The sequence below is a fragment of the Rhinatrema bivittatum genome, chromosome 1 (assembly GCF_901001135.1).
Source record: "Rhinatrema bivittatum chromosome 1, aRhiBiv1.1, whole genome shotgun sequence".
Classification (NCBI taxonomy): Eukaryota; Metazoa; Chordata; class Amphibia; order Gymnophiona; family Rhinatrematidae; genus Rhinatrema; species Rhinatrema bivittatum.
In genome coordinates this window covers 826,947,968-826,963,246 of record NC_042615.1, presented here as the reverse complement: position 1 = coordinate 826,963,246, position 15,279 = coordinate 826,947,968, and the positions used below count along the sequence as shown (strand labels likewise).

Here is a 15,279-nt window from a genome sequence, read left to right as displayed (position 1 = left end):
AACCCGGTTTACAATTAACAGTGTGTGTAAAGCAGAGGGTAACATAGTAATCAATATTCCAAATTCAAACTTCAAAAACAGTAAACAATAGAATGGATGTGAGAAAGTTACAATAAAACAGGGAGAATTAACTTGGATCTGGAAAAGGGGGGAAATAACTGAGCAGTATAATCTTTACATTGCAGTCTTTACATTGCAGACAATTGTATAGTTGTATAGCGAGAACGAATCTATATGATACAGTTGTGTAGCATGATAATAAGGTGCTGAATATGAGTGTGAAGTTGGTGGTTTCTTATTTCAATATATAAAAAAAAAACTTTGATGATAACGAAGATATCAAAAATTCCATAAGAACTTCTATACGTATAAGACCAGGATACATATGTACATTTACTAGGGATGTGCAGCAGGGATGGATACGTTCAATTCGGTATTCGTATTCCTCGGAACCCAAATCCATTGCATCCGTTTTCGGGGGACCCTGATTAGTTCATTAGTTACATATGTTATTCATTTCCCATTAAAATAAAAAAAAAAACCCCATCCCAACAATTTAAATTTAATTAACTACAACCCCTCACCCTCCTGACCCCCCCTCAAGACTTGCCAAAAGTCCCTGGTGGTCCAGCGGGGGTCCTGGAGCATTCTCCTGCACTCAGGACGTCAGCTGCCAGTATTCAAAATGGCGCCGATAGCCATTACCCTTACTATGTCACAGGGGCTACTGGTGAAATTGGTCGGCCCCCTGTCCCATGGTAAGAGCAATGGAAGGCCGGCGCCATCTTGTGCTCCCTACATGTGACAGGGGCCGACCAATGGCACCGGTATCCCCTGTGACATAGTAAGGGCAAAAGCTATTGGCGCCATTTTGAATACAGGCGGCCTATGGCCTGTTTGCAAGAGATCGCTCCAGGGCCCTGCTGGACCACCAGGGAATTTTGACAAGTCTTGGAGATCAGGAGAGTGGGGGTTTATTCATTATGATACGATGAATTTGTGTGGGTTCGCCATACATTTTGCAACCCCACAAATGCAACGAATAGGGATTTATACGTTGCGGATTGCGCATTCGTTCAAAACGAATGCACATTCCTAACATTTACACACACTGAATCCTGGGCTATATTAGTAGAGACAGGTCATGCACTGTAACAGAGATCCCACAGTGACAGCCTCCCCTAGGGACTGTAAAAGGGAAGGTTTTTAATGGAAAGCAAACATAGTTTTCACCTTCCCAGGAGAGCTTCTTCCGTATCTCACTGTTCTTTTTCTTTCATTTAGATACCTCCTACTTCCCTTGGGACCACTAAGGTAAAACTAAACTTTAGCTCCTAATAATAATTTATATTAACTGTTTAGAGGCTTAAATTTGTGTTACGCTCACAGAAAGTTCCTTTTAGAAAATTTTTTGTATTTTCTTTTGTATGTTTGTATGTTTCATCAATAAAACTTAGAAAGAAGTGAAAAACAAGCTGGTCAAAAGTTCCGGTTGGGTCCAACGGGGGTCCCGGAGCGGAGGTGCGGAGAAGCACGTGACGTCCGCGTCACTCCAACGTGACGCCGATGTCACGTGCTCCTTGCAAAGGAATACAGGGATGGCTTCCTGACTCCCCGTTGGACCACCAGGGAGTTTTGGTAAGTCTTGGGGGGGTCAGGAGGGTGGGGGGTTTAAGTGTTTATTTAGGTTCAACGTATTCAACATAGCTATGTTGAATAAGTTGAAAATCGCGATGCGTTGCGCATCATCACTTTTTTAAGATAAAAAAAAAAAAGTTGCGTTTTACATATGCGTTCAAAACGAATGCACACCCCTAGTAAATAAGGAGGCATAGAGTTCCAGAGGGAGGGACCTGCAAGAGAGAATGCTCTGTTTCTTGTGGAAATGAGTTTGGTGGACTTAATTGAAGGAGTGTGGAGAGTCCCTTGGAGGGTAGAGCGGGTTGGCCTTGTGGAGGTACGAGGAAGAAGTGGAGGGTTGATCCAGTGGGTGTTCTCATTTATGATACTTTTATGAATGAGAGATAAGGTTTTGTATAGGATTCGTGATTGTACTGGTAGCCAATGTAGATCAATAAGGGTCGGTGTAATGTGGTCCCTCATTTTAGAATTTGTGAGAATACGTGCTGCAGCGTTCTGTAAGAGTTGTAAGAGTTGTAAGGGTTTGGTGTGGGTAGAAGAGAAGGCCAAGAAGAAGAACATGCAGTAATCTAGTTTGGAAAAGATAATAGACTGCAATACTGTACAAAAGTCAGTGAAATATAGCAGAGGTCTGAGTTTTTTAATCGTTTGTAGTTTAAAGTGGCATTCTCTGAGGATAGATTTAATGAAGGGTTTAAAGGAGAGCTAGTTGTCAATCAGGACTCCTAGGCTTCGAGTGTGGGCTGGGAAGGTGTAGGATGAGTACGAGGGTGGAATGGAGGGTGAAAAGTGTTTATTGGAGATGATTAGGAGTAGGGATGTGAATCGTTTTTCAACGATTAAAATTATCGTCCGATAATGTTTATATCGTCTTAAATCGTTATAGAACACGATACAATAGAAATTCTAACGATTTATCGTTAAAAATCGTTAAATCGTGTTAGTGCGCACTAACTCGAGTTAGTGCGCCCTAACTCCCCGTTAGTGCGCACTAACTCGATTTAGTGCGCACTAACTGAAAATGATACAAATAAACACTTTCCAGGTCACTGAAGGTCAGTTAGGAATGAATATGTGTTCCTATTGGCTAGCTGCCCTCTTATCTATTGATGTTACCACTGAGGTGATGGTTGGGGGGATGGGAAATGGAACTGGAAACTAACGAACACCAACAGAAAATGAAACAAAGTGTTCACACTTCCCAGGTCAGTAAAGGTCACTTAGGAATGAATATGTATGTATGTATTCCTATTGGCTGGCTGTGCTCTTATCTATTGATGTTACCAATATGGTTGGGGGGATGTGAAATGGAAACAGTTGGAAGCTTGACAAAAAAGTAATGTAATGATCAGCACTCACGTGACTAGAACTTGTTTGTTTATTATTTTTGTTAGCAGGCACCTGAAATGCTAGTGCATGTTGAATTTGCCAATCACTGTGCATTTTAGAAAGGTGGTCCTGGCTGGAACTGTACACAGTTCAAATATATGTAATTGATTGTTGGTAAGTGTATTTTTTAAGTAGCCACACTGGCACCAGTATGTTTACTTTTCCTCCTACTTAACTCACTAGCTCAGCTTTGTAAGAAGGGCTTCTCTGCTTGTGTGTTGTTTTTGTTTGGTGTGAGGAGAGCAGAAACATCAGATCTTTATTCAATCTACTACAGTCATCTCTTACAGTGCCCTATCCCTATTAATACCAGGAGTGTTGTGATCTTCCTGCACACAGTGCCCTAACCCTGATACCAGTCTGAGACAGCTCCCTCCCTGCATTACTAGTGAGAGGCTGGCTTCACAGACAGGGGGGAGCTGCCTGACCCTCACTCCTGACTTCCCCCATGTCCCAGCTAGGGAATGGTGTGTGGGTGAGGGGGGGGGGGGAGGATGGTGAAGTCTGAGACAGCTCCCTCCCTGCATTACTAGTGAGAGGCTGGCTACACAGACAGGGGGGAGCTGCCTGACCCTCACTCCTGACTTCCCCCATGTCCCAGCTAGTGAATGGTGTGTGGGGGAGGGGGGGGGGGGAGGATGGTGAAGTCTGAGACAGCTCCCTCCCTGCATTACTAGTGAGAGGCTGGCTTCACAGACAGGGGGGAGCTGCCTGACCCTCACTCCTGACTTCCCCCATGTCCCAGCTAGTGAATGGTGTGTGGGTGAGGGGGGGGGGAGGATGGTGAAGTCTGAGACAGCTCCCTCCCTGCATTACTAGTGAGAGGCTGGCTTCGCAGACAGGGGGGAGCTGCCTGACCCTCACTCCTGACTTCCCCCATGTCCCAGCTAGTGAATGGTGTGTGGGTGAGGGGGGGGGGGGAGGATGGTGAAGTCTGAGACAGCTCCCTCCCTGCATTACTAGTGAGAGGCTGGCTTCACAGACAGGGGGGAGCTGCCTGACCCTCACTCCTGACTTCCCCCATGTCCCAGCTAGTGAATGGTGTGTGGGTGAGGGGGGGGGGGGGAGGATGGTGAAGTCTGAGACAGCTCCCTCCCTGCATTACTAGTGAGAGGCTGGCTTCACAGACAGGGGGGAGCTGCCTGACCCTCACTCCTGACTTCCCCCATGTCCCAGCTAGTGAATGGTGTGTGGGTGAGGGGGGGGGGGGGGGAGGATGGTGAAGTCTGAGACAGCTCCCTCCCTGCATTACTAGTGAGAGGCTGGCTTCACAGACAGGGGGGAGCTGCCTGACCCTCACTCCTCCGGGGTATTGTGATCTTCCTGCACACAGTGCCCTATCCCTGATACCAGGGGTGTTGTGATCTTCCTGCATGCAGTGCCCTATCCCTATTAATACCAGGAGTGTTGTGATCTTCCTGCATGCAGTGCCCTATCCCTATTAATACCAGGAGTGTTGTGATCTTCCTGCATGCAGTGCCCTATCCCTGATACCGGGATGTGTGCAAGAAGATCACAACACCCCCGGTATCAGGAATAGGGCACTGTGTGCAGGAAGATCACAACACCCCCAGTATCAGGAATAGGGCACTGTGTGCAGGAAGATCACAACACCCCTGGTATTAGGGATAGGGCACTGTGTGCAGGAAGATCACAACACTCCTGGTATTAATAGGGATAGGGCACTGTGTGCAGGAAGATCACAATACCCCTGGTATCAGGGTTAGGGCACAAGTTCTAGTCACATTGACTGATCACATTACTTGTTTTGTCAAGCTACCAACTGTTTCCATTTCCCATCCCCCATATACTGTCAGTAGGAAACTTGGTAACATGAATAAATAAGAGGGCAGCCAATAGGAATACATATTCATTCCTAAACTGACCTTAACTGACCTGAAAAGTGTCAAATTGTATCATTTTCAGTTAGTGCGCACTAACTCGAGTTAGACGTTAAGACGATATGGAAAACGATTCACATCCCTAATTAGGAGCTCAGTTTTCTGAGGGTTGAGAGCCAGGTGCATGCTGGTGAGGAGATGGTTGATATAAGTGAGACATGCCTCCCAGTTTTGGAGAGCAGTATGGAGGGAATCTGTGAACGGGAAAATAATTTGCACATCATCTGTGTAGATGAAGTGCTTGATACCGAGGTTAGTAAGGAGGTTGGTGAGGGGGGAGCATGTAGATGTTAAACAAAGTGGAAGAGAGAGAAGAACCTTGGGGGACACCACGTTCAAGGCTGACCGGGTCGGATTGTGTGTTATCTATGATAACAGTGTAGTGACGATTTTGTAGATAAGATTTGATCCAGGAGAGTGCAGAACTAGAGATACCAATGCTGATTAGGATGTTGATAAGGATGTTATGATTAACAGTGTCGAATGCTGCCGAGATGTCCAACATGGCAATGAGGTAGGAGAAGCCAGCATCCATTCCTTTAATTATAGTATCAGTTAGGGAGAGGAGTAATGTTTCAGTACTGAGGTGTTTCCTGAAACCATATTGAGCGGAAGGATTTTGTGTTGTTCAAGATAGTCAGACAGACGGGAGTTGACTACTTTTTCAAGGACTTTGGAAAGGAAAGTGAGATTAGTGATGGGTCTGAAATTGGATTGATTAGCTGAGTCCAGGCTGGGTTTTTTGAGGATGGGCTTAACCACAGCTTGTTTTAGTATGTTGGGGACCAAGCCTTGTTCAAGGGAGCAGTTGGAGATGTAAGAAAGAGGTTTGCCAATAGTTTTAGGAATAGACAGTAAGAGTTTGGTAGGTATAGTTTAAGAGGGATGGGAAGAGGGTCTCATCTTTTTTAGGATGTTTTCAATTTCAATGGAGGAGGAGAGTTCAAAGGATGAGAGTGAGGCTGAAAGGTCAGTGATGGGAAGTGATACGTTGTCGGTGTTTAGGGAGAATTGTGCAAGGAGTGAGGACACTTTGTTTTGAAAGAAAAGTGCCAGTTCATTGCATCGTTTGTTAGAGGTGGGCTCGAGTGGTAGTGTAGGGGTGGGACTGGTAAGGGTGGAAATCATGGAAAAAAGGGCCTTGGGGTTGTATTGGAATTGGTGGATTTCTTTTGCGAAATATTCTCGTTTGGTTTCCAGAATGGATTTTCTGTATTCGTGCATAAGTTGATAATAGTAGGTTTTAGTTGCTGGAGAGGGGAGTTTGTGCCAGCGTCTTTCAGCAGTTCTGAGGAGGGTTTTAAGTTTCTTGGTTTCAGGAGAAAACCATGGTTTTTTGTTTGTATGTGCAGGTTTAATAGTTTTTACTACAAGGGGGCATAGTTGGTTGGCGATGTTAAGGGTAATCTCAGACCAGGAGGAGACGGCATTGTTGGCTGATGAAAGGTCAAGAATGTTTGGAATGTTAGAGCATGCTGTTGTAAGGACAGGTTTTATGGAACTCGAAGGACTGGGGCTGAGTGGTGGAGGAGGGGGTTGATGGCTGTAATGCAAGGGTGGTTCTAATAATGGAGTGGTCGGACCATGGTATAGCAAGGCATGATGGGGAGTGGATTCGAGGGAGAAAATGAAGATTTCACAAGCTGGGGATTGGGGGTTGGAGTCAACATGAAGGTTGAAATCACCAAGGAGAATAGTAGGGAGGTCCGGGGAGAGAGAATCAGCAAGGAATTCAAAAAGAAGAGAAGGGTCTTTTTCTAAGAGACCGGGGGGGGGGGGGTGTAGATAAGGTAGATTTGGAGTTGTTTTGATTTGAAATAATCAACTTCATGTCGATTGGGAGGGTTACATTTTTGGGGTATAAGTTTTAGTTCTTTTTTTGCAATGAGGAGTAGACCTCCTCTTTTCTTTTTGCGGGGTATGGAATAGATATCATAGATGTCAGTGGGAAGCTGGTTAATAAGAGACATGTCAGTGGGTTTAAAACATGTCTCAGTTATAGTGCAGATTTCAGGCTTGGAGTCAGTTAAGAGGTCATGGAGTAAATGTGTTTTTTTTTTTTAAGAGCCTGGGCGTTAAAGAGGAGTAGTGAGATTAGGGTGAGACCGAGGAATTGAGTGAGTGGAGATATCATGATAGGAGTAAGTCTTCTATGCAGCTGGTAGGGAGGGTTGGGGGACGGGGGATATTTGGAGGGGTGTTTCCATTGCTTGGAGATAGGACAGGTACATATGAATAGTGACATTTTTGATAGTTTGTAGGGCAGAGATTCTAGAAGACATTGCGTGAGACAAAAGAGGTGGAGGAAGGCCGGAAATGAGGAACAACCAGAATTAAACAGCAATTGGGCAATAGATTGGCTGGGCCCTTGGCACTTTGGGAGCACACGAAGGGGCGCACAAAGGGGCTGTCCCCTTTGTCTCTCTCCTTCGCGCACGCAACACCCGGCGTGCGACGCCTGGAGAAGAGAGGCCCTTTAAATCCCCAGGACGGTCATGGGGTGCTGAGGTCACGTCGGCGCCTAAGCGCAATTGGCTACAGCAAAGAGGAGCCTGAAGGAGCAGGGTTCATTCAGGAGGAGGACCGGAAGAAGTCAGCCGCGTGGTTGGCGGGCGAGCCCGTGAGGGGTAAGAGCGGGTCGAAAGGAGGCCTTACCCTGACGGGCTTTCAGCGCCGACCGCGCAGGCCCAGACCACCGCTGCCCTCTAGGTCCGTCCTCGGGTCTGATGCACGCTGGAAAAGGACGACGCCGGGAGAAGAGAGGCCCTTTAAATCCCCAGGACGGTCGCGGGATGCTGAGGTCACGTCGGCGCCTAAGCTACTTCTGGTTTTCATTGATAAACATGATAAAGATATGTTTTGCTAATATTTTACATTCCTGTGTATAATGTAAAATCAGAATGGGACCTGGAAACTAATGGATGATGATAGGAAAACCAGGAGAGGTTGAGAGCATCTTCTCAGGGTATTGGTGGTGCTTTCAGATCTGGGTCTGATATCTCCTGATGTGGGATGTTACTGTTAAGAGTAAACCTCATCAGGTCATGCACTGTAACTTAGATCCCTCTGTGACAGCCTCCCCCTAGGGGTTATAAAAGGGAAGGTTTTAATGGAAAGCAAAACGTAGTTTCGCCTCCCAGGAGAGCTTCTTCCCTATCTCACTGCTCTTTTTCTTTCATTTAGATACCTGCTACTTCCCTTGGGACTACTAAGGTAAAACTAAACTTTAGCTCCTGATAACGATTCACATTAACTGTTCAAAGGTTTAAATTTGTGTTACACTCACAGAAAGTTCCTTTTACAAACTTTTTTTTCTGTTTTCTTTTGTATCTTTCATCAATAAAACTTATAAAGAAGTGAAAAATATTGTAGAGAAAAACCAAAAATTAAAGAAAAATAAGCTATACTGGGAAATCTTCAAATGCACAATTTATGAAATTTCAATAAAGCCATAGATACATAACAGAAAGTTACAATATCTAAAAATGTTATGAAGCTAAACATCTGCCACTCAAACCAAAACGAACATCGGCTTCACCAATTACTCTCGTACATTCATCCAACACAACTCCACCTTAACAGCACCACTCACATGTCCTGAGGGTCTTGGTGGATTTTACATCTGATCCTTAGATCTGGGTCTGATATCTCCTGATGTGGGATGTTACTTTTATGTGTAAACCTCATCAGGCCATGACTGTAACAGAGATCCCACAGCGACTCCCTCCCCCTAAGGGATATATAAGGGAAGGTTTTAATGCAAATCAAAATGTTACACAGGACAGAAGTTTCACCTTCCCAGGAGAGCTTCCTCCCTATCTCACTGCTCTTTTTCTTTCATTTAGATACCTGCTACTTCCCTTGGGACTACTGAGGTAAAACTAAACTTTAGCTCCTGATAACGATTCACATTAACCGTTCATACGCTTAAATTTGTGTTACAATCTCTGAAAGTTCCTTTCATAAACTTTTTTGTGTTCTCTTTTGTATCTTTCATCAATAAAAAAAGAGTATCTTTCATCACTGAAAAAGAGTGGAGAAAAACCAAAAATTATAGAAAAATAAGCTACACTCGGAAATCTTCAAATACAAAATGTATTAAATGTGAATGAAGCCATAAATACATAAAACAAAGTTATCAAACTATCATATCTAAAAACCTTATGAGCCTAAACATGTGCCACTCAAACCAAAATGAACATTGAATAAAGTCAATAATTGCAGACACAGCAAGTTAACAATTAGAAATTCACAGGAAATACCAAAAAATCTATTTAAATAAAAACATACATATACACATGGGACAATAAACAGAATACAAAGTTTATCAACAACCCAAAAAAGACAAAAAAGGAAAAGACAAAAATGAATAAATGGAACACTAAACAAAAATTGTGAAAAATATGAAAATAAGAAAAAGGAAACACATCAAGAGTCAAATATTTAAAAAACAAACGTTGATGATAATGAAGACATCAAAAATTCCATAAGAACTTCCATGGATGCAGGATAAAGGACAAATTAAACAAGCAATAAACATTGCAAATAGCACAGAGAGTGAATATTCTGCAGATTCTAACCTCAGGCTATTTTAGTATTTACATTTGCATTAGTAAAACCAGTTTGTGTGCATAACAAAAACAAACTGAGCACTGGGGTATTTTAGAACCACTATTTACACACAGAATAATAGGTAAAATACATACGTTTACACAAGTGAGTCCCAGGCTATTTTAGTATAGATATTTGCACACATAAAACCAGGTTACGTACAGACATTTATAGAAACTTTCCCCCTAGCCATATTAGTAGAGACATTATCACATGTAAAATCAGGTTATGTGCATACTTTGACGCACGTTGAGTCCAAGGCTATATTAATAGAGACATCTATATGCATAGGACCAGGATACATATACATTTACACCTATTGATCCCTGGGGCATATTAGTAGAAACATCTATATTAGGGATGTGAATCGGGCTTCAGACGATTGAAAATATCGTCAGAAATCGGGGGCTCTCCCAAAACGATAGGAAAACCCCACGATATTGATCGTAGGGCTTCCCTTATCGTTTTGGGGGAGGGCGGAAAAAACGGCACACAAAAATAACCCCTAAACCCACCCTGACCCCTTAAAAGTAACCCCTTAGCTTCCCCCACCCTCCCGACCCCCCCAAAACCTTTTTACAGGTACCTGGTGGTCCAGTGGGGGTCCCGGGAGCGAGCCCTCGTTCCGGGCCGTCTGCTGTCCGCCATATATCACATAGGACAAAGGTAGCGCCGGCGTCATTTTGAATACTGGCAATACGGCTCGAGTGCAGGAGGTCACTCCCGGACACCCGCTGGACTTTTGGCAAGTCTTGTGGGGGTCAGGAGGCCCCCCAAGCTGGCCAAAAGTCCCTGGGGGTCCAGCGGGGGTCCGGGAGCGATCTGCACTCATGCCATCGGGTGCCAGGAACCAAAATGGCACCGATAGCCTTGCCCTTACTAGATCACAGGGGCTACCGGTGCCATTGGTCAGCCCCTGTCACATGGTAGGAGCACAAGATGGCGCCGGCCATCCAGTGCTCCTACCATGTGACAGGATCCGGCCAATGGCATGGATACCCTGTCACAAGGTAAGGGCAGAGGACAGCCCGTAGCCGGAGGATATCCCGGAGCGGGAGATCGCGGGAGCTCGCTTCCGGGACCCCCACTGGATGACCAGGTTTTGAGGGGGTCGGGAGGGTGGGGGAAGCTAAGGGGTTACTTTTAAAGAGTTGGGGTAGGTTTTTTGTTTAACGGCTGGGCAGCCGATAAACAAAACGCGAACGGGCCCGATTGGAAAAAAAACACATGTGAATCTTAACCGGAATCCGAACCGATTCCGGTTCCAATTCACATCTCTAATCTATATGCATAGACCAGGATACATATGTACATTTACATAGGGATGAGAATTGGACTTCAGACAATTGAAAATATCGTCCGATATTTTCAAAATCGTCAGAAATCGGGAGCCCCCCGATTTCTGACGATTTTGAAAATATCGGACGATATTTTCAAAATCGTCAGAAATCGGGGGCTCCCGATAAGAGAACCCCACAATTTTGTTCCTGGAGTTCTCTTATCATTTTGGGGGAGGATGGGAAAAACGGCACACCAAAACAATCCCTAAACCCACCCCTAACCTTTAAAACTGTTCCCTTAGCTTCCCCCATCCTTCCAAACCCCCCCAAACATTTTACAAGTACCTGGTGGTCCAGTGGGTTCCTGGGAGCCATCTTCCGCTCTCGGGCCGTTGGCTGCCACTAATCAAAATGGTGCCAATGGCCCTTTGCCCTTACCATGTAACAGGGTATCCGTGCCATTGGCTGGCCCCTGTCACATGGTAGGAGCACTGGATGGTCCACACCATTTTTAAAGTGTTACATACTGCTTGTTATTATTTTATTGAGTAAATCCATCAAGCACTGCTACTATTTACATTACTTCTGGTTTTCATTGATAAATATGATAAAGATATGTTTTGCTAATATTTTACATTCCTGTGTATAATGTAAAATCAGAATGGGACCTGGAAACTAATGTATGATGATAGGAAAACCAGGAGAGGTTGAGATCATCTTCTCAGGGTATTGGTGGTGCTTTCAGATCTGGCTCTGATATCTCCTGATGTGGGATGTTACTGTTAAGTGTAAACCTCATCAGGTCATGCACTGTAACTTAGATCCCTCAGTGACAGCCTCCCCCTAGGGGTTATAAAAGGGAAGATTTTAATGGAAAGCAAAACGTAGTTTCACCTCCCACTCACTGATCTTTTTCTTTCATTTAGATACCTGCTACTTCCCTTGGGACTACTAAGGTAAAACTAAACTTTAGCTCCTGATAACGATTCACATTAACTGTTCAAAGGTTTAAATTTGTGTTACGCTCACAGAAAGATCCTTTTACAAACTTTTTTTTCTGTTTTCTTTTGTATGTTTCATCAATAAAAGTTATAAAGAAGTGAAAAATATTGTAGGGAAAAACCAAAAATTAAAGAAAAATAAGCTATACTGGGAAATCTTCAAATGCACAATTTATGAAATTTCAATAAAGCCATAGATACATAACAGAAAGTTACAATATCTAAAAATGTTATGAAGCTAAACATCTGCCATTCAAACCAAAACGAACATCGGCTTCACCAATTACTCTCGTACATTCATCCAAAACAACTCCACCTTAACAGCTCCACTCACATGTCCTGAGGGTCTTGGTGGATTTTACATCTGATCCTAAGATCTGGGTCTGATATCTCCTGATGTGGGATATTACTTTTATGTGTAAACCTCATCAGGCCATGACTGTAACAGAAATCCCATAGCGACTCCCTCCCCCTAAGGGATATATAAGGGAAGGTTTTAATGCAAATCAAAATGTTACACAGGAAAGAAGTTTCACCTCCCAGGAGAGCTTCTTCCCTATCTCAAACCTTCAGACACTGCAATAATTAACCAATTACCCACAGAGACATACAACTTCTTCCCCATCCCACGTCAGGGAAAAAAAAAAGGAGGAGGAATCCTCCTAGCTACAAAAAAGGACCTCAGATTCACTCAAACACTCCTCCTACACACCGACTCGAAACTCGAATTTGGCTTCTTCTCGTCAGACAAACTCCAAATTTTACTTTTCTACGCTCCTCCAGGCTTACTGGAAACAGACACCTCTCCTCTGGTCGAATTAACTACTTCCCTTATCAATCTAGATGCCCCAGCTATAATCTTAGGTGACTTCAACCTGCACGTCGACAATTCCATATTATCACCTAACTGCGAAGCCTTACTCACAGTATACTCCGCTTTAGGTTTCACTCAACTAGTTAACGAACCCACACACAAAGCCGGACACACGTTAGACCTTATCTTCGTCAATACAGCAATCAAACTGGTCCAGCACCCCACCTGCACGAAGGTACCAAGGTCAGATCACTCCCTCATAACTTCCTCATTCTCAATAAAAGATACCAGTCCATCTCGCATACCCTCACATTGCTTCACTTACCGGAAAACATGCACCACAGAAGATCTTAGCAATCACTTATCATCACATCTCACCCAAATAGACTTCACCAATCCGAACTCAGCGTTTCGATCTTGGAACAACATCACGGAATCGATAGCCAACAAGCTATGCCCTCTAACAACAAAAAACCTCACCCCCAACTCCTCAAAGGCAACCATGGTTTACCCTAGAGCTAAGAAAGCTTAAACTACTGCTAAGACAAAATGAGGCTAAATGGAGCAAAAACCCATGCACCATCACTCTATCTACCTATAAATTAACTCTTCACCAATACAAATCCAATACATTAAGATCCAAGAGGAACTACTACGCAACCAAGATCCACCACCTAATCTTCGACGCTAAAGCCCTCTTTAGCTACGTCTCTAACCTCACTCAAATAAACCCATCAGAAATCGCTCTCACCAAGCCAAATCTAAAGCGGAAGAACTAGCGCTATTTTTCAACAACAAAATCAGCAAACTTCTAACTCAACTGTCCCCCCCTAACACCCGCATCTACTTCACACCACCTCAGACCGCCTTCAAAAATACCCGCTTAGAAGAACTGGAACTCACTTCTTCCATTGAGATCCAAGGAAAATGAAACCATCTTCTCACCCTTCGGACCACATCCCCTCGAAATTGCTTCTATCAATTCCTGACTCCATCTCCAAATCCCTGTCAGACATCATAAATTGCTCAATAACACAAGGATCTTACCCAGATGACCTAAAATTGGCCTCTCTCAAACCACTACTCAAGAAACCTAATCTAGATCCTAATGACCCAAACAATTACCGTCCAATCGCCAACCTCCCCTTCATAGCCAAGATTATGGAGAAATTGGTGAACACCCGACTCTCAAAATACATTGAAGAAAACAACCTCCTATTCCCATCACAATACGGTTTCCGCAAAACACTAAGCACGGAGTCCCTCCTCATTTCCTTAACAGATCACCTCATCCTGGGCCTCGATAAAGGTCAAGCCTTCTTACTGATCCTACTGGACCTTTCTTCAGCCTTTGACACCGTCAATCATTCATTACTCATTAACCAGTTAGCCTCCATAGGTATCTCAGGCACAGCTCTATCTTGGTTCATATCATTTCTCAGCAATAGAGGATACAAGGTCAAGATACAGAACAAAGAATCCTCTCAACACCCGTCGTCAGTAGGAGTACCACAGGGGTCCTCCCTGTCTCCTACTTTATTTAACATTTACCTTTTACCATTATGCCAACTTCTCACCGACCTCAACCTCAAACACTTCCTTTACGCGGACGATATCCAGGTCCTGATACCCATTAAGGATTCCTTCGCAAAAACTCTGGCTTACTGGGATACATGCCTTCAAAAATTAAACTCCTCCTCACCAGCCTAAACCTGGTATTAAATTCCGGCAAAACTGAACTCCTGCTCATCGCCTCAGAAATAGCACCATCACCTCTGCACAACAAGCCACGCCAACAATCACACAAGTGAGAGACCTAGGAGTCCTAATTGATAATCGCCTGAATTTCAAAGCCACTATTAACAAAACCACCAAAGACTGTTTTTACCAACTACAAGTGCTGAAAAGAATTAGACCACTTTTCCATGCCCAAGATTTCAGAACCATTCTACAAGCAATCATTTTTTCAAAATTAGACTATTGTAACACCATCCTACTTGGCCTTCCCGCTTCATACACCAAACCGCTTCAGATGGTGCAAAATGCAGCTGCACGAATTCTGACAAACACCAGGAGAAGGGACCACATAACCCCCATTCTAAAGTGCCTCCATTGGCTACCTATACACTTTAGAATAATATACAAGGCCATTCTTACCACATACAAAAACATCCACCAACTGGCTCCCATTGACCTACAGATCCCTCTCCGACTACACAATTCGTCAAGAACGACAAGAGATGCATACAAGGGATCGCTACAGGTACCACCGTCCAAATCCACCAGACACTGCACACTAAGAGACCGGGCTTTCTCTACAGCCATTCCACCGTTATGGAACTCCATCCCCTCAAATCTCAGAACAGAACCATGCATCTCAACTTTCAAAAAAAGACTAAAGACCTGGATATTCACACAAGCTTTCCCGGACGCCAATTGATCGAACACCTCCAAGCCACCCCTAATCTCCAACTATACCATGGTTAACTAATCTCCAACATGGTTAACTAATCTCCAACTACACCATGGTTAACCTTATCTTCTATCGTTTACCTGTGTGAATTAATAACCTGTCCTTTCTCTTCCTTCTCAGCCAAGTTCTTATCACCCTGTTATATGTAACTGCCTTTTCAGCACCATTG

General features: G+C 44.0%; 1 protein-coding gene across 1 annotated transcript in view; it reads left to right on the top strand.

The window, feature by feature from the left end:
- The window catches only part of LOC115073532 (uncharacterized protein PB18E9.04c-like), a 95,456-nt gene that overhangs the window by 53,442 nt on the left and 26,735 nt on the right, over window positions 1-15,279 (top strand). Inside the window, exons 17-20 of the mRNA XM_029572038.1 lie at window positions 1,285-1,314; window positions 8,115-8,144; window positions 8,777-8,806; window positions 11,749-11,778. Of these exons, the coding sequence (XP_029427898.1) occupies window positions 1,285-1,314; window positions 8,115-8,144; window positions 8,777-8,806; window positions 11,749-11,778 (120 nt within the window). The remainder of the gene's footprint in view (window positions 1-1,284; window positions 1,315-8,114; window positions 8,145-8,776; window positions 8,807-11,748; window positions 11,779-15,279) is intronic.